This window comes from Prionailurus bengalensis, chromosome D1 (assembly GCF_016509475.1).
Source record: "Prionailurus bengalensis isolate Pbe53 chromosome D1, Fcat_Pben_1.1_paternal_pri, whole genome shotgun sequence".
NCBI classification, from domain to species: Eukaryota; Metazoa; Chordata; class Mammalia; order Carnivora; family Felidae; genus Prionailurus; species Prionailurus bengalensis.
In genome coordinates, this window is record NC_057346.1 from 12212776 (window position 1) to 12233536 (window position 20761).

At 48.4% G+C, this 20761-nt stretch overlaps 1 protein-coding gene and 1 long non-coding RNA gene across 2 annotated transcripts; both read left to right on the top strand.

The window, feature by feature from the left end:
- The first annotated feature begins 8582 nt into the window (after window positions 1–8582).
- On the top strand, window positions 8583–13530 carry LOC122482983 (nicotinamide N-methyltransferase-like). The gene is made up of 3 exons (XM_043579388.1): window positions 8583–9740; window positions 11157–11364; window positions 12516–13530. The coding sequence occupies exons 1-3, from the start codon at window positions 9590–9592 to the stop codon at window positions 12946–12948; spliced, it is 792 nt and encodes a 263-aa protein (XP_043435323.1). The 5' UTR covers window positions 8583–9589; the 3' UTR covers window positions 12949–13530.
- Window positions 13531–13704: 174 nt separating this feature from the next.
- On the top strand, window positions 13705–19749 carry LOC122482984. The gene is made up of 2 exons (XR_006297268.1): window positions 13705–14049; window positions 19659–19749. It is a non-coding gene; the product is annotated as an uncharacterized LOC122482984 (long non-coding RNA).
- Window positions 19750–20761: the final 1012 nt, after the last annotated feature.

Consider the following 20761-nt stretch of genomic DNA (forward strand, 5'->3'; position numbering starts at 1 on the left):
CCAAATAGCTGTTTACCCTCCTCTTCCCACTCAGAGAACAGACTCATCCCCAAAGAGAAACAGTGGAAAATCCCATCCTGTCATTTGCATCTGTTTCAAAATTCCGGATCTCTGCCGTTCTTACCGTCAGCTCTGTGAACTCAGAGCTGTATAGTCTTATGTCTATCTGTATAGGTTTATGGCTAAAATCAATGACAATAGTCCATCTTGTGTGATGTCAAACAACTCAGTGAACTGTGCTTTCTGTGGCCATAGGTTTTCTCTCCTTCCCCTGGTATAAAGACTGTATTTCCCTTGCCGTTTGGGGTGGCCAGGTGACTGAGGTCCAGAAATCCTGTGTGAACAGGAGTTGTCTGTGCCGTTGTTATACAGAGGCTTTTGTTTTTTTAAGTTTGTTTATTTTGAGAGAGACCATGTGGGGGGAGGGGCCAGAGAGGGAGAGAGAGAAAGAGGATCCCAAGCAGGCTCCCCACGGTCAGTACAGTGCAGAGTCTGATGCGGGGCTCAAACCCATGAAACGTTGAGATCATGACCTGAGCTGAAATCGAGAGTCGGACGCTAAGCTGACTGAGCCACCCAGGTGCCCCTGGACAGAGTCTCTTAAGGGGCAGGACACCTTGCATTAGATTCCTGAGGCTGGCATGAGACATTACTGCAACTTGGTGGCTTAAGCCAACAGAAGTTTATCCTCTCACAGTTGTGGAAACCAGAAGCCTGAAACCAAGATGTCGGTAGGGACTCGTTCTCTCTGAAGACTCTAGGGGAGAATTTTTTCTGGCGTCTTCCAGCTCCCGGTGGTTCCTGTATTCTCTGGCTTGTTCGGCACCTCTGCCTCTGTCTTCACATGGCCTTCCTTCCTGGAGGTGTCTCTGAGTGGTTTACTGTCTCAGTGGATTTAGGGCCCACCCTCAGCTTCGTCCTCACTTTCGTCACACATGCAAAGACCTCCTTTCCATGTAAGGTCATGTTCTTTTTTGTTGTTTTTTGAAGTGTATTGATTTATTGTGAGAGAGAGAGTATGTTAGCAGGGGAGGGGCAGAGAGAGCGGGAGAGAGAGAATCCCAAGCAGGCTCTGCACTATCAGCACAGAGCCAGGTGCGTGGCTCTGTCCCATGAACCGTGAGATTGTGACCTGAGCTGAAATTGAGCTGGACGCTTGACCAACTGAGCCACCCAGGCGCCCCTAAGTAAGGTCACATTTTGAGGTTAGAGTGGACATGAATTTTTGGGAGACAGTGTCCAATCCCCTTGCCCCCCTTTACAGCAAAAAGCCCTTTGGCAATGGGAAGAATGGAGCCCACACAAGTCCCTGGTCCAGAGCTGTTGGAGCCCTGGAACCCCGGCACCTGTAAAGATCTGTTGCCCTGGTAATGGAAAAAGTTCTTTACTTAGACCTTGGATCTCCTGTCTTGGAAAAGTGCCCTTGTCACTGGCTGAAGTTCCTGGCTCCAGCCTGTGGGAGAGCATTTCTTGACAGTTATCTGCCCTGGCCACATCCAATTTGTCCTTGAACTTGGGGGCCCCCTTGGGACTACAGTTTCACCACCAGCCTGATTCCCACTTGTATAAATTTGGGGGACTGAGTATGGTTCTAAGCTCCCACAGTTCACGGCTTTATTAGGCTGAGATCATGGATATTTGGCAACTTAGTTTCTTTAAGAACAGGCTTCAGACCTTCACTTCCAGTCCATTCCTCAAGCTGGTAACCACACCTAAAGTTCTTCCTTAGACATAGCTGTCAAACATGCTTTTATTATTGCTATTCTTATTATTAATTATTTTCTCCCTCAAATCTGAGCCTCCTTGTCAGCTTCCTGTTGGCTACCTTGGGGCCATCTTTTTCTTTAAGTGTTTATTTATTTGTTTATTTGAGAGAGAGAAAGGGAGGGAGAGAGCACATGAGCAGGGGAGGGGCAGAGAGAGAGGGAGAGAGAGAAAATCCCAAGCAGGCTCTGTGCTGCCAGCAGAGAGCCCGATATAGGGCTTGAACCCATAAACTTGTGAGATCATGACCTGAGCTGAGATCACGAGTCAGAAGGTTAACGGACTGAGCCACCCAGGCGCCCCTGAAAAGGCAATACTCTTATTTAAAAAGAAGAAAATTGTTTTTAATATTTATTTATTTTTGAGAGAGAGACAGAGTGAAAGTGGGGGAGGAGCAGAGAGAGAGGGATACACAGAATCCAAAGCAGGTTCCAGGCTGTGAGCTGTCAGCACAGAGCCCGATGCGGGGCTCGAACTCACGAACAGTGAGATCACGACCTGAGCTGAAGTCAGATGCTTAACTGACTGAGCCACATAGGCGCCCCAAGGCAACACTCTTAATTTGGTGTTTGCCACAGAACCAAATCCCTTTATAAGAGAATTTTAAATAGTGAGGCTTTATTGCCTAAAGCCTCGTCCAGCCTCATTTCCTGTAATTTAGTGTGCAGAAGCAGTGAGCTTGCTTCTATCCAAGAAAACACAGATTTCTGGATTTCCCCTACTATCCTTCATTTCTTCTCGGAAACTTGCCATTTTTTCCAGAACTCATCCCTTGACGAGAATATCCTGCTACAAAGCTGGACAGCAACCAACATACACTAACCTCTGCTTCTTCCTCACTCCATGCTTGGAACACACTTGGTCTGCCTTCCAGGCTATAGCAGGCAAGAATTTCCCCAAATGTCTTCTGCTTGCCTAGCAAGGGGCCTCCACTTTCTCTCGCCAAGCTCTCCCTACTGCTGGTGAAGGTCCCGAATAATCTATGTCTGCTTGACTGGTCTGCTTTGGCTTTCCTTCTATCACTACCCAGCCTCACCGTCTTCCATCTTCCCTCAGACAGGACAGACCTTTGCAGGTGACACTCCCTCTGCTGAGAGCCCCTCTGTTCCTTCAGTCTTTGCCTGGCTGCCTCCTTCTCGTGTAATGCAGGTCTCAGCTCAAATGTTGCCTGTTAATGGGGTCTTCCCTGACCATTCCATCTCAAGGTTGATTTTCGTCACATTTATCACCATCCGACATTCTCTTATTTGTTTACTCATCCTGGTCCGTGTCCCTGTTTTTCCTCCATGGAACCTCTGTCCAGGGTCCCGTTGGTCTCTGCCACCACATCTCTGCTGTTCAGGAAGGCGCTTGCCACACTGTTGTTATGAGAACAAATGCCAGTGCTTCCATAACACCATGTGCCAGACACAATTTTCGTTCTTTGTTGAAAGCTTGTTTTACTGAGAAGTTTCAAAGATACACAAAAGTAGGGTAATACTGAACCTCTCATAAAAACTGTCTCCCAGATCCAACACTATCAGGCTTTTACCATGCTTGCGTCGTCTGTCCTTCTTGGTTTCCTTTCTTTTTCTCTTCTTTGTTTCTGCTCAAGTATTTTTTTTTTAATTTTTTTTTCAACATTTATTTATTTTTGGGACAGAGAGAGACAAAGCATGAACGGGCGAGGGGCAGAGAGAGAGGGAGACACAGAATCGGAAGCAGGCTCCAGGCTCTGAGCCGTCAGCCCAGAGCCCGACGCGGGGCTCGAACTCACGGACCGCGAGATCGTGACCTGAGCTGAAGTCGGACGCTTAACTGACTGTGCCACCCAGGCGCCCCTCTGCTCAAGTATTTTAAAGAAAATCCCAGTCATCATGCCATTCCCCCCGCTACTTACTTCAATGTATGCATTCTTTTTGAAGTTGTTTGTTTATTTTGAGATAGAGCTTGAGCAGGGGAGGGGCAGAGAGACAGGAAGCCACAGTGCCAGGCAGAGCCTCATGGGGGGTTTGAACTCACGAAGCACAAGATCATGACCTAAGCCAAAATTAAGAGTTGGACACTTAACTGGCTGAGCCTCCCAGGCGCCCCCAATGTCTACATTTTTTAAATGAATTTTTCTTGTATTAGTTTAATGGCATTCATATACCTTCAAAAGTTAGCAGTGAGGGGCGCCTGGGTGGCTCAGTCGGTTAAGCGTCCGACTTCAGCTCAGGTCACGATCTTGCGGTCCGTGAGTTCGAGCCCCGCGTCGGGCTCTGGGCTGACGGTTCAGAGCCTGGAGCCTGCTTCCGATTCTGTGTCTCCCTCTCTCTCTGACCCTCCCCCGTTCATGCTCTGTCTCTCTCTGTCTCAAAAATAAATAAACTTAATAAATAAATAAGCATTTAAAAAAAATTAGCAGTGATTCCTTAGTATCATCACTCGGTCCATATTCAGATTTCCCTGATTGCCTCAAAAATAACTTTTTAGAGTTGATCTGTTAGGATCTATTAGGAGCCGAGCTAGGCCCACATACTGCATCTGTTTGTTTTTCCTCTCAGCTGCAACCCCGCCCATGTTGTTGACTTGTTGCGAAAAGGAGTAATTACAGTTGACCCTGGTACAACACGGGTTTGAACTTCACGGGTCCACTTATACATGACTGTTTTCAATAACTACAGAACAGTGCTGTAAATATATTTTCCCTTCCTTATGATTCTCTTCATAACATTTTTTTCTCCAGCTTGCTTCATTGTAAGAACACGGTATATTATACACATAACATATAAAATATGGGTTATGAACGGACTGTTTACATTAACAGTAAGGCTTCTGGTCAACAGTAGGCTGTATCAGTAGGTAAGTTTTGGGGGGAGTCAAAGGTTATACACGGATTTTATGGCTCTATCTTCGTTTACGGGCTCTGACTTCTGCCAGTCTCCAATTTGCTGTTAAAGCCACCAGTGATTTCCTCACTTCAGAAATGGTATTTTCAGTCTAGAATTTCTTTACAAAACAGAAGTTTCACTTCTCTGTTGAGATTCCCTGTTTGCTGTTCATTAAGACTGTATTTTTTTTTTTAACTCCTTGAACACATTCTTTATAACCGCCTTAAAGTCCTGGTCTGCTAATTTCATCATGCAGATGATCTCAGAGTCTGTTTCCATGGGTACCTTTTATTTTTATGGGTAACATTTTCCTGGTTCTCGGAACATCTGGGAAGTTTTTATTGTAGGCTAAATATTGTGGATGATCTATTGGAAAGAGTCTGGGTTATGTTGTTTTCCTTTAAAGAGTGTTGTGTGTGGTTTTGGCAGGCAATTAATCTATTGGAGGTATTCCTTGCTCCAGTCAAGGGGTTTGTTAGGGTAAATCAAAAGTAGCCTTTATTCTAGGGCACTATCTTTCTTCCCGAAGCAAAACATTTCTGGTATGGCAGCTGAATGGGGCAACAAGAGAATCTCTCTACTCTGCTGAAACGATGGCTCCCAGCACTCTGTGACCGATAGTGTTTCCATTCTGTACTCAAGTTCTCGGCAGCCAGTCTCTTGCGAAGTCTCCATCTGTGCCTGTGCAGCCCAGTTCTTGACATAAACTGACAGGGAGCCTCTGGTATGGGTTAAATTGTGCCCCCCCCCCACGAAAGATACATTGAAGTTCAATCCCCCAATACTCTAGGATGTGACTTTATTTGGAAATGGGGTTTTCACAGAAGTAGTTAAATTAAAATGAAGTCATTAGGGTGGGTCTTAATCCAGTATAACCAGTGTCCTTCTAAAAAGGGGAAATTGGACCCAGAGAGAAAGCCACATGAAGGTGAAGGGAGAGATCAAGGTGATATACCTACAAGCCAAGGGATGTCAAAGATTGACGGTGACCACCAGCCCCCAGGGGAGAGGCATGGAACAGATTCTCATTCACAGCCCTCAAAACAGACTAACGCTGCTGGACGCCTTGATCTCAGACTTCCAGCCTCCAGAACTATGAGAGAGTAAGTTTCTGTTGTTTAAGCCGCCCAGTTTGTGGTATTTTGTTATAGCAACCCTAGCAAAAGAATGCACATGGACTTTGGGCCCCCCACGCACGTGACTCCCTCCTCCCTGGCTCCAGCCCTCCTCACTGGCGCCAGCCCCACACATTCCACAGGCTCTAGAAGCTCCAGATCTTGGCCTTCTCAGCTCAGCAGGACTGCTGGACTCTTTTTGGATTCTACTGTCTCAGGAGAGTGTCCCCAGGCAGAGAGCTGGTAAAGCTCTGGCTCACTTCCTGTGATAGCAGTTCTGTGCTGCCTGTTGTCCCATCCCTGAAAACAGCAGGGTCACACATTTGGTCCAGTTTGGTAGTTTTTATGGTGAAAGGCAATTCCAGTATTTGTTACTCTGGCATGGCCAGAAGTGAAATTGCTGTTCTAAATTCTTGGAATTATTTACTTTGAGTAAGTTATGTATTTGAACTCATTTACTCCTCTCAACACCGCTGCGAGCTAGGTCATTAATGTCATGAATTCCAGATTTAAAAGGGGGGGGGGGGGGCAAAAAAAGGTTAAATCACTCGTCCAAGGATATATCCTATAAATGGTGGAGTTAGATTTTGAAACTAGGCAGTTTAGCTGCAGAGTCCGTGCTCTTCAATATTAACCTGTTATCTTACGTAACAGGTGCACAATGAATGTGTTTTGAATGAATGAATAGAGAGATGGCTGTCTCTTCTACTTTGTTGCCCATTCACCTTACATATTTCACCTGCCCTGGAGGTGCCCTCCCAACATTACATCAGCCTTGTGTCTTCATTTCTCCCCTACCCAGACTTCTGAGATTTTCTGGAGAAAAATCACACTGAACTCCTACCAAGACCAAACTCCCACCAAGTTCTCTGGGCCTTTGAAAATACCTAATACTTCTGTTTTGCCATCATCTTTGCCTTCCGTGGACTGTGGGTTCTGCCTCGAATCTCACACGTGTGTACTTCCCTTCTCATTTTCAGGAAAAACACAATTTCCAGCTGTGAACTCTCAGATTCCCACTCATTTCTCTAAATTCGACTTGCATTGGCACCTATCCTTGCCTTTTGCTCGGCTGTCAAAATATTTAGTGTTGCTCTCTCTCTCTCTCTCCGGCTGAGGCATATCCACGTGTGGCTGCTGCCTGGTGTCCTCCCTTCCCCAGTCAAGCATTTGGAAGTGTCGCTTACCACCCTGTGTTCCTACCTGCCCTCTCACCTCCAACTCCCTCCCTCCCTCCAGTCTGGCTTCTGTACTCCTTACCAGTCCATTTATTCATGTTGGCTTTTCTTTTTATTCATTTTATCCTTATGCTTTCTTTAAATGTATTTGTTATCCTTTTAACTCCTGGATGTGGATCCCTAATTTATTAATTTTTTTTTCCATTCATTAATCTAACTGCTTAAGATCATGAATTTCCCCCTGCTGTGTGTCTTACAGCTTTTCATTTGTGGGACTGTTCTCTATATATATTTAAAAATTCTTGTTTTCCTTTTCTCATTGATCCAAGGGTGTTTAAGAGAAAATTAAAAAATTTCTGTGCGATAGAGGGGTGCCTGAGGGGCTCAATCAATTAAGTGTTCGACTCTTGATTTCAGTTCAGGTCATGATCTCACGGTTCGTGGGTTTGAGCCCTGTATTGAGCTCCACGCTGGCAGTGAAGGGCCTGCTTGGGATTCTGTCTCCCTCCCTCCCCTCCTCCACTCACACTGTCTCTCTAAACAAACAAACAGACAAACAAACAAACAAACAAAAAAACAAACCTAAAAAAATTTCTGGGGTTGTCTAGGTGGCTCAGTTGGTTGAGCGTCCAACTCTTGGTTTCGGCTCAGGTCATGATCTTAATGGTTTCATGGGTTTGTGTCTCACATCAGGCTCTGCCCTGACCGTGTGGACCCTGCTTGGGATTCTCTGTCTCCCTCTCTCTCTGTCTCTCTCAAAATAAATAAATGAACTTAAAAACAAAATAAAAAATAGGTGTTCCTTGGTGGCTCAGTTGAATGAGTGGCCAACTCTTGGTTTAAGCCCAGGTCATGGTTTTGCAGTTCATGAGTTTGAGCCCCACATGAGGCTCTTCCCTGACAGTGTGGAGCCTGCATGGAATTCTCTCTCTCTCTGCCCCTCCCATGCTCATGCTCTCTCTCTCAAAATAAATAAACTAAAAAAAATGTTGTAAATAATAAATAAATAAATAAATAAATTATTTTTTTGTGTGGTCGAGTATCTTTTTTTTCTTCTTCTGGTTTTGTAATGAATATCTGTTTTGTTGCATTTTGATCAGAGTATTTTATTGTATATTATTTCTACTTTGGGGAAGTTTTCTAATTACTCTGTTGTTTTATATACAGTAAATTCCTGAATATTCCATGGACAGCTTTAACAAAAGGTATTTACTTTCTGTTTCAGACTATAGAGCTCAACATATAAATCAACCAAATTTGTGTTATTAATTCCATTTTAATATCTCCTCTATCCTTCTTTGTTGAAGAAAATGTGAACATACGAAGCCTGTGGCCCTTTCCCTGAGTATGGGCTAGGAAGGGTCAAAACCCCAGACTCTCAATATGGTACCAGAGCAGAAGAAATGTTACTGTGGTTGCTTCACAGCCCAGAGCATCCTGCGGGAGTGGGAGAGTGATTTCCCTTGTTTCCGAGTGGGAAATGGAAATAGGGCATGGGGAGAGACAGAGGCCTGGAGGTTACCGAAAGGGGATGTTGCAACCCTTGTTAATCAGTAATCTAAGACGGGGTTATGCAATGGAATCTTAGTAGATGCCAGCAGTGTGGACAAATGCCAGCTTCCCCTGCCTGGCGCCACATAAATTCCCCGCTTCCTGGCCTGGTGAAGGAAGACTCTGAGTGATCGAGATGTAACGTCTGCCACGATCTGAATGGGACTCAAAGAAGAAATTCAGTTCAGCTATAGAATAAGTAATTTTTGCACATTCATTCCACATCGGCAGCTCCAGCTCAGATCTCTCTGTGCAGTCCAGACTTAGATCCGGGTCAGCTTAGGTTTTTCAGCCTCAAGCCGAAACTAAACCCATTTCTGTTCATCATCTTGTCCTCTTCACCCCTCAACTAAAACCTGCTCTTCTTGTCTTCTCTACTTTCTAAATATTGTCCGCATCCAACAAGTTGTCTGGGGCAGAAACCGGGTGTTGTGGGAGTGGGTGTAATTCAGAAAACGCTAAAGATTGGGGCACCTGGGTGGCTCAGTCGGTTAAGCATCAGGTCATGATCTCCAGGTCCATGAGTTCGAGCCCCACGTTGGGCTCTGTGCTGACAGCTCAGCGCCTGGAGCCTGCTTCGGATTCTGTGTCTCCCTCTCTCTCTGCCCCTCCTCCTCATGCTCTGTCTCTCACTCACTCTCTCAAAAATAAATATTTTAAAACATTAAAAAAAAAAAAAAAGAAAACGCTGAAGATCAAAAACCAACTAAGATGTATCCATCCTGTTAACAGCCAGAGATACTGGCAGTTCACAGGGGAGTAGTTTAAAAACTGGACATGCTTTTAAAATAGTTTGCAAAGCCGTTGTAGAAGAGGATCCGATACAGTGGAGCAGGAGAGCCTAGAAATCCTGCTCCACCAGCGAAATCCACTGAAAAGCCTGGGGACCGGGGTGGGGGAAAGGGCAGGTCCACTACTTGCAGAGGGAGCTGGAGAACAGGAGGGGAGTTGCCAAGTGTGGCAAAGGCAAATGGCTGAAGGGAGGAGGGCTTGGGGAGCGCTTTTCATTGGCTGTTCTGGTCTTTCCCTGAGTATTTGAGGACTGGCGGAGTGACTGTCTGAACTCCATTAAGAAGGCCCCAGAGCATCAGGCTGCCTGCTCCTTCCTGGACAAAACTCAGGATTCTCCATGGCTCTTCAGGAATCCACAGCGCTGGATTTCTACCAGACGTATTTTGAACCCATGGTCTACCTGGACTACTTCAAGATGGGCCAGAGCCCTGTGGGTGATGATTGCCTCTACTTCCTGCTAAAACACTACAACGCCATTTTTAAGTCAGGTGCTAGTTTCCTTGAACCCTGGAGGAGGTTTGTGGGGGAAGGGTGGCGATGCAAATTTTAAATCAGATGCTCGTCTTCTTCAACCCTAGGGCAAGTTTCAGGATGGGGGTAGAGGTGGGAGGGGGGGGAAGGGTGGCCAGACAATTGACTGGAACTTTCGACCTGGATGGAGAGTTTGTAGAACTGCTCTAGGGGACCAGGTTAGATGTACTTGATGTATGGTACATGGTGGGATGCCCTAAACCTTTCTGAGGTCTCTGGGACAAGATTTTCTCCTCCCATGAAGTTGAGGAGCTGCGATCTTTCATGGTCCCGCGTGGTCCTATCTTCTAGCAAAAGGAGTCCCTGGCAAAAGAAGCTGCACGGGGCATCAGAAAGTGTAGGAAGCCTCTTTCCAAGGTCAGTGTAGGAAGCGTTCGCTCTTTTGTGTGATTACCGCTGTGGCTCGTGAAAACATCGTGGGTGGGTGGGTGGCTCTCAGATTTGCCCCTAGGGGAAGAAAGGTGCTCGGCAGCCCGAACTATTAAAATCAAATACTGGGCATCTTTTCATGATTCACATGAGAAGGAAACATAACCCAATAGATAGAATTTCCCCAATTAACAATCTCCTGCTCTCACATTTTCTGAAACCTTTGATGCTTGCTCAATTTACCTGCCACTATAGCCTCCAGGTAACACAAATGAAGGGGAAACAAACACAATGTAGCAGCAGAATCCAGGAGCAAAGGGGCAGGTTCAGTTCAGTGGCAGGTCAGGATCCGTCAGTCCAGCTGGGTTTCTGTCCTTGCTGCCTTGTTGTTTATCTCGGAAGCCCCTTGCCATATTCCAAATGCTGCTGCCATTTTGTGTTAACCCAGTCTCTCCCTGGCTGGAGAGAAGGGGAGGCCGAGGACTCTGCCGTCAGGTCTGTATTTCCCATTTAGTCCTCACACTGCTAAGCGAGTGTCTGGGAATGCAGGTGGTGCTCAATGAATGTTTGCTGATTGATCTTTGGAATGTTGTAGATGGTCTCTGGGTCATAGGACCCTTCAGCGAAGAGTGCTTGGAATGTGGAAGCCAGTGTCCTCAGAAATGTGACCAGATTTCTTCTCTGAACACTTATTTACAGTGCTAAATTGGCCGTGGAAATGACAAAGCTGCTTCTCTAGTAATTGTCCCCCCTACACACCCCAAACAGGCTCTCCTGCTGCTCACTCTCCCCTCCCACCACGCTCCCCATGCTCAGTGCTGGCACTGTGTGACGTAGCGCCTAAGGCTGTCCGGGCAGGCAAAATCCCTAACGCTGGAGTTTACAGTCCCCGATGGTCGACTCCCCGCAGCCTCTCCAAGTGGGAAAGAGAGCGGAGCCTTCGGGAAGGCCCTCAGAGCTGTGGTTTGGTGCTGACGGCTTAGAATGCGTCTGTTCTCAAACAGGTGGGCTGAAAGGAAAGCTTCTGATTGACATTGGCTCCGGGCCCAGCATTTACCAGCTCCTCTCCGCCTGCGAGTCTTTTGAGGAGATAATCGCCACTGACTACACGGACAAAAACCGCCTGGAGCTGGAAAAGTGGCTGAAGAAGATTCCAGGGGCGTTCGACTGGTCCCCAGTGGTGAAATATGTGTGTGAGCTTGAGGGGGACAGGTAAGGGGTTTGTTGTTTGCTTTGGGGTTGCCACGATGCGAGCTGCACTTAGCTCTCCGAATCAAGAATTTATCATGGGCCTCGTGTGGAAATGGCGAGGCAGGTGGAGACTAAGAAGGAAGGAAGTTAGTGGGGTTCCAAGAAGAAGAAAGGAGGAAGAGTGTGACATGAATCCAATAAAGACCAAAAAGAGGGAACAGAAACAGATGGCTATAGACAGACCCAGAGCCAAAAGGGAATTGTCACGAGCGCCTACCCAGAATGCCAAGGCATGACCCCAGGCCGATGTGGATGGGGCAGGGTGGCAGCCAGCTGGTGTTTGAGGGCAGACAGCCGTTCTGATTGGCAGGTGGCCCTGCTGTTCCAATTACAACCTCCAGGTGGCTCCAGACTTGGGGAATCTTTCTGTAGATCGCAGGGGCCAGGCCTAGAATTAAGACCCATCTTGCACAAGTGAACAGAATCTACTTACCTTGGATCATTTCAGGGCACCAGGAAGGTCCACCGTGGCACCTCCACTCCCCAAATACCACTCTCCCCAATTAGGTAGGACGGTTGCAGATGTACATTGGATTCTTATTCCTTTTGCTTAAGGCTGCGACTTTTTAAAAATACAGAACTGGAAAGGGTAAACCTTTAAGTGCTTGCCCCCGTGCATACCTCAGTATGAATGAGCCCCGTGTGCTGAGAACAGGTGTAGGTAAGAAGAGAACGTATGCGGCGATGAGGAGGTCGAGTGGGGTGGCCAAGAGACACCGGGAGACCCTGGGGGACCCAGCAAAGTCGGCCAAGCTCGCGTTGTAGCTTTGCTCAGCTGATTTCAGGCTGGCTTTCCATTTCTGGTTGTACTTACCCGGGTCGTGTTAAACACGGACCGAGTGGAGACAGAATAGGCCAAGCACCAGGCATACGTTGCTCAGCGAGGGCCCACGGGTGGAAAGAGCAGCGACCTCGGGGTCAGGGTTTGCAGGTCCTCGGCTTTGACTTTATGCACAGCTGGCTTCACAACCGTGCCCCTCTCGGGGACTCAGTTTCTTGGTCTGTAAGACTGGTGACTTGATATTCCGGGAGTCTGAATGGCGGGAGTGACGTACGCCTCTCACACCATGAGCCTGACCCAGCTGGCCGCTCTTCCTCTTCCCTCCGCTCAGAGACAAGTGGGCTGACAAGGAGGAGCGGCTAAGGAGAACCGTGACCCAGGTGCTCAAGTGTGACGTGAATAAAGAACAGCCCCTGGAGCCTGCAGTCCTGCCCCTGGCGGACTGCGTCCTTTCCTCCCTGTGCCTTGAGGCTGCCTGCCTCACCCAGGAGGCCTTCCGGGCTGCCCTGCGCCACATCAGGACCCTGCTCCGGCCCAGGGGCCATCTGGTGCTGGGCGGGGGCTTTGACACCACCTTCTACATGGTGGGGGCGAAGAAGTTCCCCTGCCTTCCCCTGAAGGAGAAATTCGTGTGTGAGGCTCTGCAGAAGTCTGGCTTCACCATCGAGAAGCTGGAGACGGCTCCGCGGGCAGCTGAGACCATGTCGGATGAGCAGTCAGACTACACCGCGATGTTCGTCGTCGTGGCCCAGAGAAACGACTGACGTATTGGACTTGGAAGGGGGGTGAGCATGCAGGGGTCATTCGGCCACCCCATTTCCTTCCCTCTGCGCTCAGTTGGCTTTATTTAGAACTCTTCCTTGCCAGCAAATGCTTTTAGAGTCTTATTATACGTGATTGCCAGATCATTAGGGATGTTCCTCTCAAACAGAGAGGTTCATAGTATACTCCACTAACGTCCCGGGGTTGGGGAAGAATTGGGCCAGAAAATAAAGCTTGGCCTCCCCTAGTTTTGAGGGCACCTTGGGGTTGCATGGGAGCAAAGAGGGTAGAGTCCCCCGTGCCCTCCTCCTTGAGGCATCTGGGGACGGCTCGCCTTCTGAGCTCATTCATCATTTGCATCTTCACCCCTGCTGATGACACCGCCGCCCCGTCCCACAAAATGAAAGGAACGCAGGCTTTGGCACAAGAAGACGTGGGTTTTGGTACTTGGCTCTTGTGATGATAGGTAGGTCATTCGTATCTCACAGCCTCAGTTTCCCCATCTCTGAAATGCAAATAATAAGACCCCTCCCCAGGCTTCCTGTGACACCCCAAATATATAACATGAACACACCTGCTGAACAGCTACGTGTGCGATGGCGTATGTGTTTTCACTGACCTTGCATGTGCAGGTAATAAGCAGTTCTTTTTTTTAACGTTTATTTATTTTTGAGACAGAGAGAGACAGAGCATGAACAGGGGAGGGTCAGAGAGAGGGAGACACAGAATCTGAAACAGGCTCCAGGCTCTGAGCTATCAGCACAGAGCCCGACGCAGGGCTCGAACTCACGGACCGCGAGATCATGACCTGAGCCGAAGTCGGATGCTTAACCGACCGAGCCACCCAGGCGCCCCGGTAATAAGCAGTTCTAAAGGGAGCTGGAGGCGTTCTCTTTTGTCCGGTGCGACCCACCTAAGCCAGTTGCGGACGGGCACGGGGCCCTTGGGGAAGACTCTTGAAGGAAGTAGCAGCAGATCCGGGAGATGGGAGGGGTGAGCGGGAAGAAGCCAGGAGAAAGAACGGGCGGGAATAGTCTGTGGAGAGCAGGAATTGTCAGTAGCAGTAGCATGTGCCAAGACCCAGAGGGGAAAGAACATGCTGTGTTTGCTGAACTTCAGCAGGAAAAACTGACACCTGGGTACAAAATTTGGGGCCCTGCCCCTGGAGATCTCTGATAAAACACCTTGGGCACTGGCATGGTAGAGCAGACCAGCGTTTCAAGTGGGCAGAGAATTTGCCAAAGCAGTGACGGTTGGCGGGGGTTGGGAGATGGGTAAGCAAGTGATTTGTTCATCCAACAAATATTTGTTGAGTGCCTACGAAACACCGGGCACCGTGCTAGGTGTGTCAGAAACTTTGCCCAGGGCTGGTCCTCGCGGTAAACACAGTTTTGCCATGTCTAAGCCCTTGATCACATTCTACCCCATGTCTGTGTATCTGTGTATATTCTTGTGTGTATATGTAGGTACGGGTGTGTGTGTGTGTGTGTGTGTGTGTGTGCTGATGATGGTCGTAGCGGGTGGGTCAGATCCATTCCATGGTGTCACCACATGAGGCTAGGGTCAGATCAGGAGTTAGCTACTAAAAGCTGGCAGTAGATGCACCCAGAGGCTGAGTGTTCGCACCTCCTCCAAGGAGAGCTCCAAGGGCACACTGGAGTGTGCAGCCAGAAAGCTGGGCTGGGCTGGAAAACATAAAGCAAAGAGCAAGGTGGGTGGGCATATGGGGAGGGTGTCCAGGCACAGGTGGTCTCAGTGGGACCGACTTGCCCAATGCTCTACCTCACTGCATCAAGTGTGGGCACGCATCCCGGAGTGTGTTCCCCTGGGGTCCTGGGGTCCTGGTGTCAGTTACACGGGCAGTCACCTCAGGGAGCTATTGACTCCCTTACGTGATATTCAAGTTACCCCTTAAACTTTGTGGGCTGTGAGTGAGCATTGTGTTTGGCTTCCTGGGAGGTAGAGAGATACCAATATGTGCAAGACGTGGCTCGTGGCCTGGAAAGTACGGAAAGCGTTTACGATTCACTGGAGTAACAAGAGACACGCTTTTGTTAAGTTGACACTGAGTAGGCCTGGGACTCTACTGCAAGGCAGGCTTTGTTTGGGAGAGATGGTGATGGGAACCATGCCACTGGACAGGATTCATTCTTGCTCAGGGACTGAGGAAGGTGTCACGGAGTAAGTGGTAGCCAAGATGAGTTTTAAGAGAGGGTGCTGGTTGGAAAAGTCCTCCCACTGGAAGAAATGCTACTGCTAAAAAACATGGCCTTGGGAAGATACCAGGTGAATGATGTGATGTTTTCTTTGCCTGGAGGGCGGGATCCCTATGAGAGAACGCTGGGGGACAAGGAAGGATAGGAAGGTAGCTCAGGGCATTGGACTCTCCAGGGGGTAATCAGAGTTCATCAATAAATACTCATTTAGAACCTGCCATTTGTCAGGCCCTAAGAAAACAAATATGTTTTATATGTGAAAACAAATATGACACAATTCTTGCCCTTGTTGGGCTCATTCACAGATGGTATGACAGCAGTGTTAAGAGGGGAGGGCACACAGAAGGTCATTCTTAATCGGGGGGAGATAAGGGAGGCATCACAAAGAGGCAATATTTCTTCTTAAAGTTTTATTTATTTATTTTGAGTGAGAGTACAAGTGGGAGAGGGGCAGAGAGAGAGGGAGAGAGAATCCCAAGCAGGCTCCACGCTGTGAGTGCAGGGCTCGATGTGGGGCTCAGTCCCACAAATCGTGAGGTCGTGACGTCAACCGAAATCAGGAGTCGGATGCTCAACCGACTGAGCCACCCAGGCACACCACAAAGAGGTAATGTTTATTTTTATTTATTTAGTTTTTAATTTTATTTTTTTCAATTTACATCCAAATTAGCATCTAGTGCAACAATGATTTCAGGAGTAGATTCCTTAGTGCCTCTCACTCATTTAGCCCATCCTCCCTCCCACACCCCCTCCAGTAACCAAGAGGTAATGTTTAAAGTGAGTCTTGAACTCACAGTGAGTACCCGATCGCCAGGCAAACAGAAGGTGGGGTGGAGGCAGGCTGGGGTGTTGAAAGCATTTCTGATGGAAGAAGCAGCCTGGCCAAGGTGGGAGCCTTGGGGGGCGGGGACATCAGTCATGTTTGGGGAACCTCAGTCAGGAAACACAGAATAAGTGGCCATTATATTCCTGTCCCTGTTTTGTCTTCTGAGGATATGGTGAATGAGTCCAGCAAGGCCCTGCCCTCATCCGACTTTGGAGAAGGGAAGGCAGACAATAAAGGAATAGACAAAAAAAAAAAAAAAGTGAGCCCTAAGAAGGAAATCAGCAGGGAGGTACTGTGGAGAGTAACCGGGGCAGAGGGGGTGGGAGAAAGGCTCAGACAGTTGCTGGGATGGACAGACCTAGACTGAGGTCTGGCACAGCTGGACAGGGCTATGAGGGCGGGGCACCTAGGGGAGGTGCCAAGCCCAGCAGTGTCCCTCTGTCTACAACAGAGCTCCCCAAAGCTGCAGGAGAGGACGCCTCTGGACGCAGAATCTACAGGCAGAAGGGAGCTGCCCTCCTACCTGTTCCCATCCTGTCTGCAAGCCTCCCCTGGAGAAACCCCCTTTACAATGTTCAAGCCCCCCCACCCTTACTTTGCCTTCCAGAGGAGATCCCAGGCACTCAGACCTCCAGGGGAAAGAGCAGGCAGTGAGGGGGATGGCTGGCACACCCCTGGAAGACGAGGCCGGCCGTCCACCTGACCATGTGTCTCTGTATGTGTGTCCTTCAGGGGAAGGAGACAGGACAGCAAGATGGCTCCCTGGGGACCAGTCCTAAACCTGTTTTGGATTATTTCTCTTGTCCTTCACTCTCCGGACACAAGGGGGCAGTGGAGCCTTGAGCTTGGCGGACTGTAAGGTCCATGGGGCAGAGGACAGTCTTCCCTCAACCTTGTTTGCCTGAGGCCTGCTCTCCTGTTCAACCTGACCTCTGAATGTGGGAATCAGGAAGAGGAGAGCCACGGCTTGGCCAGAGGACCCTGATTTTCACTGACCTTCACTCAACCATATATAGGATGAATGCCCCCCTCCCCTTCCACAACAGAAACTAAAGCCCAGGTCCTTGTGCTGAAGGATCAGCCCATTAGTAGCTTGGACAAAGAGCAAGGGAGAGGTGCCCTAGCTGGCTGCTGGAGTGGAATTCTTCTGGGCCCTCTCTATTGTAGTGAAAATCTCCCCAAATTTCATGAGGCAGGGGCAGGAGGGTCAAGTGCAGTGGATAGGGCCCAGCAAGTCCATCAGATCCACTCGGCAGCTATTAATGCCAATGCATGTGTCAGGTCTCATGCTGGTGCTAAGGAAACAAAGGAGAATTGGCTTCAGCTCTTCCAAAAAGTTCACAGTTAGGTGGGCAAGTGGCCACTGCCACGCGGAGTGGTTTGTTCCGCACAAGAGTAGGACAGGTACTGGGGAACACAGAGGAGGTGCATTAACCTAGATGTGGGGTGGGGCGAGGGAGGTCACAGAAGGCTTCCTGGAAGCAATGCCCAGGTTGCGTCTTAAGGATAGGAGGGTTTAGCCAAGCAAAGGGCTTTTTTAGGCAAGGGGAAAACATGAGCAAGAGATCAAAGTCAAGAAACAACACGGGAGGGAGATTAAAAGACATTCCAGTGTGTCTGAAAATTTTCCAACGCAACACCCTTTAAGGTTGCAACCATTTTAATGGCACACGTTCTGTGGTCTGGCTGTCACCCAACTCTCCAGCCAGTAGAAAGGGCTTTCTGAACAGTTTTGTACATTCAGACAGAAGCTTCAGAGAATTGAGTTTTTCCAGGCTAGGACCTATAGGATTGTGAGAAACTGTATGCTGGGGGAAAGACTTGATAGCAGGGCAATTAGTTTTGGGGTGGGCTTTTTCCTTTGGGACTTTCTACTACATGTTGCCTTAACAAGTGATGAGGTGCATTTAAGAGGAATTCAGAGGTTAATGCTGTAAGCAAATAACAAACGCAGTTTCAAAAACAAAAACCATAAGGCTACGTACTGCTTAACTAGGTTTGGTAAAAATTAGATTGCTGATTGATGATAGACCCGTAGCCAAAGTGATCAGGCAGACAGACTGGAAGAAATCTTTGCAATGGATAAAACCAACACCTTCTAGAATATACAAAAAACAGCCAAGTCAAAATATACAAATTTGGACTAGGAGGAAGTCCAAAGAAAAAAAGGAGTAAGGGTGTGATTAGGAAATTTGTAGAAGAGGAATCTCCAAAGTTAGCAAACATTTTGTGGCAGATTGTGTAACTCTTCACTGATTTCTCTGTCTTCTCTTCTCTGGCACATGGCAAGACTCCATTTCTTGGGTCCTTTGCCTCAGGCTGTGGCATTGGGTTCTGGCCCTAGGAATGTGAACGCATCTCATGCCTACTCCAAGGGCTGGATGCAGAGAATCCAGTGGAGACCTCTGGCCCCTAGGAAATGAGACAGCTGCACTGTAGACGTCTGACCGCCTGGAGCTGTATCCCTCCCCGGACTCCCTCCACACCGGACTGTGAAGCGAACAGAGATGTATCAGCATTTACTTTGTGAAGCCACTGAGATGTGCGGGTTGTTACATCAATGAACTTACCTCACTGATGTGCACACTTAGATGAGCTCCAATTGGTTAGAGAAAGGTGAAATTTAAAAAATTATAAGGGCACCTGCCTGGCTCAGTGGTAGAGCATGTGACTCGATCTCAGGGTGGTGCGTTCAAGCCCCACATTAGGCATGGAGCCTACTTTAAAAAAATTGTGTAACTTCACGTATTTTCATTGGATTTGCAAAAACTGGTAAGGTAGATCATTCCAAGAATTTTGGTAGGGGTTAGAGGTGTGTATGGGTGTGTTGGTGATTACAGGAACTCCCATGTCCTGCTGCTGGGGATGTAGACTGGTATAGGCTTGTCGGGGGGGGGGGGGACCCTGGTGGTTCTCACTAAAATTAAATATTTAATTGGCTTGTGACTCAGCATTTCTACTCCCGGGAATATACCCTGTGGAAATTCCCACACAGGTCTGCACAGAGGAGACCTGGGCATCTACAGAAACGTTGTGTGGGGGAGTTAGAGGCAATCTGGGTGTCCATCCCTGGGGGAGTAGATATGTAAATGGGGGGATTCAAGTCACGGAGTGGCAAGAAGGTATGGCCCACATGTCCACATAGCCACGTGCACGGGCCTTAAGGGCGTAGTGAAAACGATGTAAATGAAGATATATACATACAAAACAACAGTACCTATTTCACGGAAATACACATAACGAAAAGAACACGCACTAAACCTCTTAGAAAATCCTCGGGAGGGTGGGAGATGCGTGGGGAGCAAGAAGATAGGATCGAACGGAGGGATCCCCTCCCCCTACACACGTTCTTTTCCGAAGCTTTCTAACAAGAGACCGAAGACTGACAGTCACAGCTTTTACTTCCTAGACTGGGTTTCCTTTACTGAGTCGGATTCCCATGAGGCTGTGACATCTCTCCTCAACTTTTTTTGAAAACCCCACGGTCAGCCATCACTGCTAATTTTCCAGTTTCCGAAGCATTCCCTTTTAATCGCCTGACCTCATGGTTTCTCAAAAACAAAACAGGAGACAGGTACAAGAACAGCAGAATTACAACATCAAGTCTTAGTCTAGCTTTTTTACACAAGAACTAAGACCAGCCGCTTTTTCACATCCGTATTAAACACAGAGGAAAAGAGTGACATACATTAACCTGGCAGGACAGGTGTTTCAAATATATGTATTATACCGCGAATGGTAATTAGCAGGAAACAAGGGGGGAAAAATCAGTGGAAACGGAGAAGATAGACCTAAATCAGATGGTAGCAACTATGGTGAGTGCATGACAAAGGGACATCACACCACAGGGAAGCAAAGCAGAATCATCTGTATGGCCCAGAAGCCACCCCAGTTCTCAGCTTTTGCCAGGTGGCTGTTGTAGAAGCCCCGCCACGATTTTCAGCCTCATGAACTCGGTCATTCCTGACGGCCACCTGATGCGGCCAAGCCGCTGGTCCCCGGCTTTGCCAAAGGCCCCCAAATGCCATCTCGCTGCAGTTCACAAACCATGCCAAGGGGGTGAGTTGGGGCTGGGCACCTCTTTGCTGGATGACGGAACTGGGCTCAGCTGAGGCTCAGGAATCTCCTTCTCTTCCCTCAACCACCCCCACCCCGGCTCTCTCTTTTCTCCTCCAAGAAGAGCTCGCATCCTGTGTCCTTCCTCTCCTTCCCTGCTCTGGCATCCTTCTCAAAGCTTCCTGCAACCCAGGCAATGGATTCAGTGGCCAGTTTAAAATCTGGAGACTCGGGGCACCTGGGTGGCTCAGTCAAGCGTCTGATGGCAGCTCATGATCTCGCTGTTCGTGGGTTCAAGCCCTGCGTCATTCTCTGTGCTGACAGCTCAGAGCCTTGAAGCCTGCTTCGGATTCTGTGTCTCCCCCTCTCTCTGTCCCTCTCCCACTTGTACTCTGTCTCTGAAAAATAAATCAGCATAAAAAAGAAATCCGGAAATCGTGGGTATAGATAAGTAGAGAACTAAACTTTTTGGCCGAACCAGTAGCTGTGTGGCTTTAGGTTGAAAACCCAAAGCTCTGTGAGAGGATGCGCTGTTAGAACCCTAAGAAACGCACACACAGGACCCCCTCGCGTTCTGATGGGACAGCCTCCTTTCTTGCCCACAGGGAGCTAGGACTGTAACAAGAGAGGGGAACAGAGAGGTGATAGACTCAAGGAAAGGGCTCCCCGCCTCCCTGCAATTAAGGCTCAGATGAATCATCCCTGGACTCACCATCC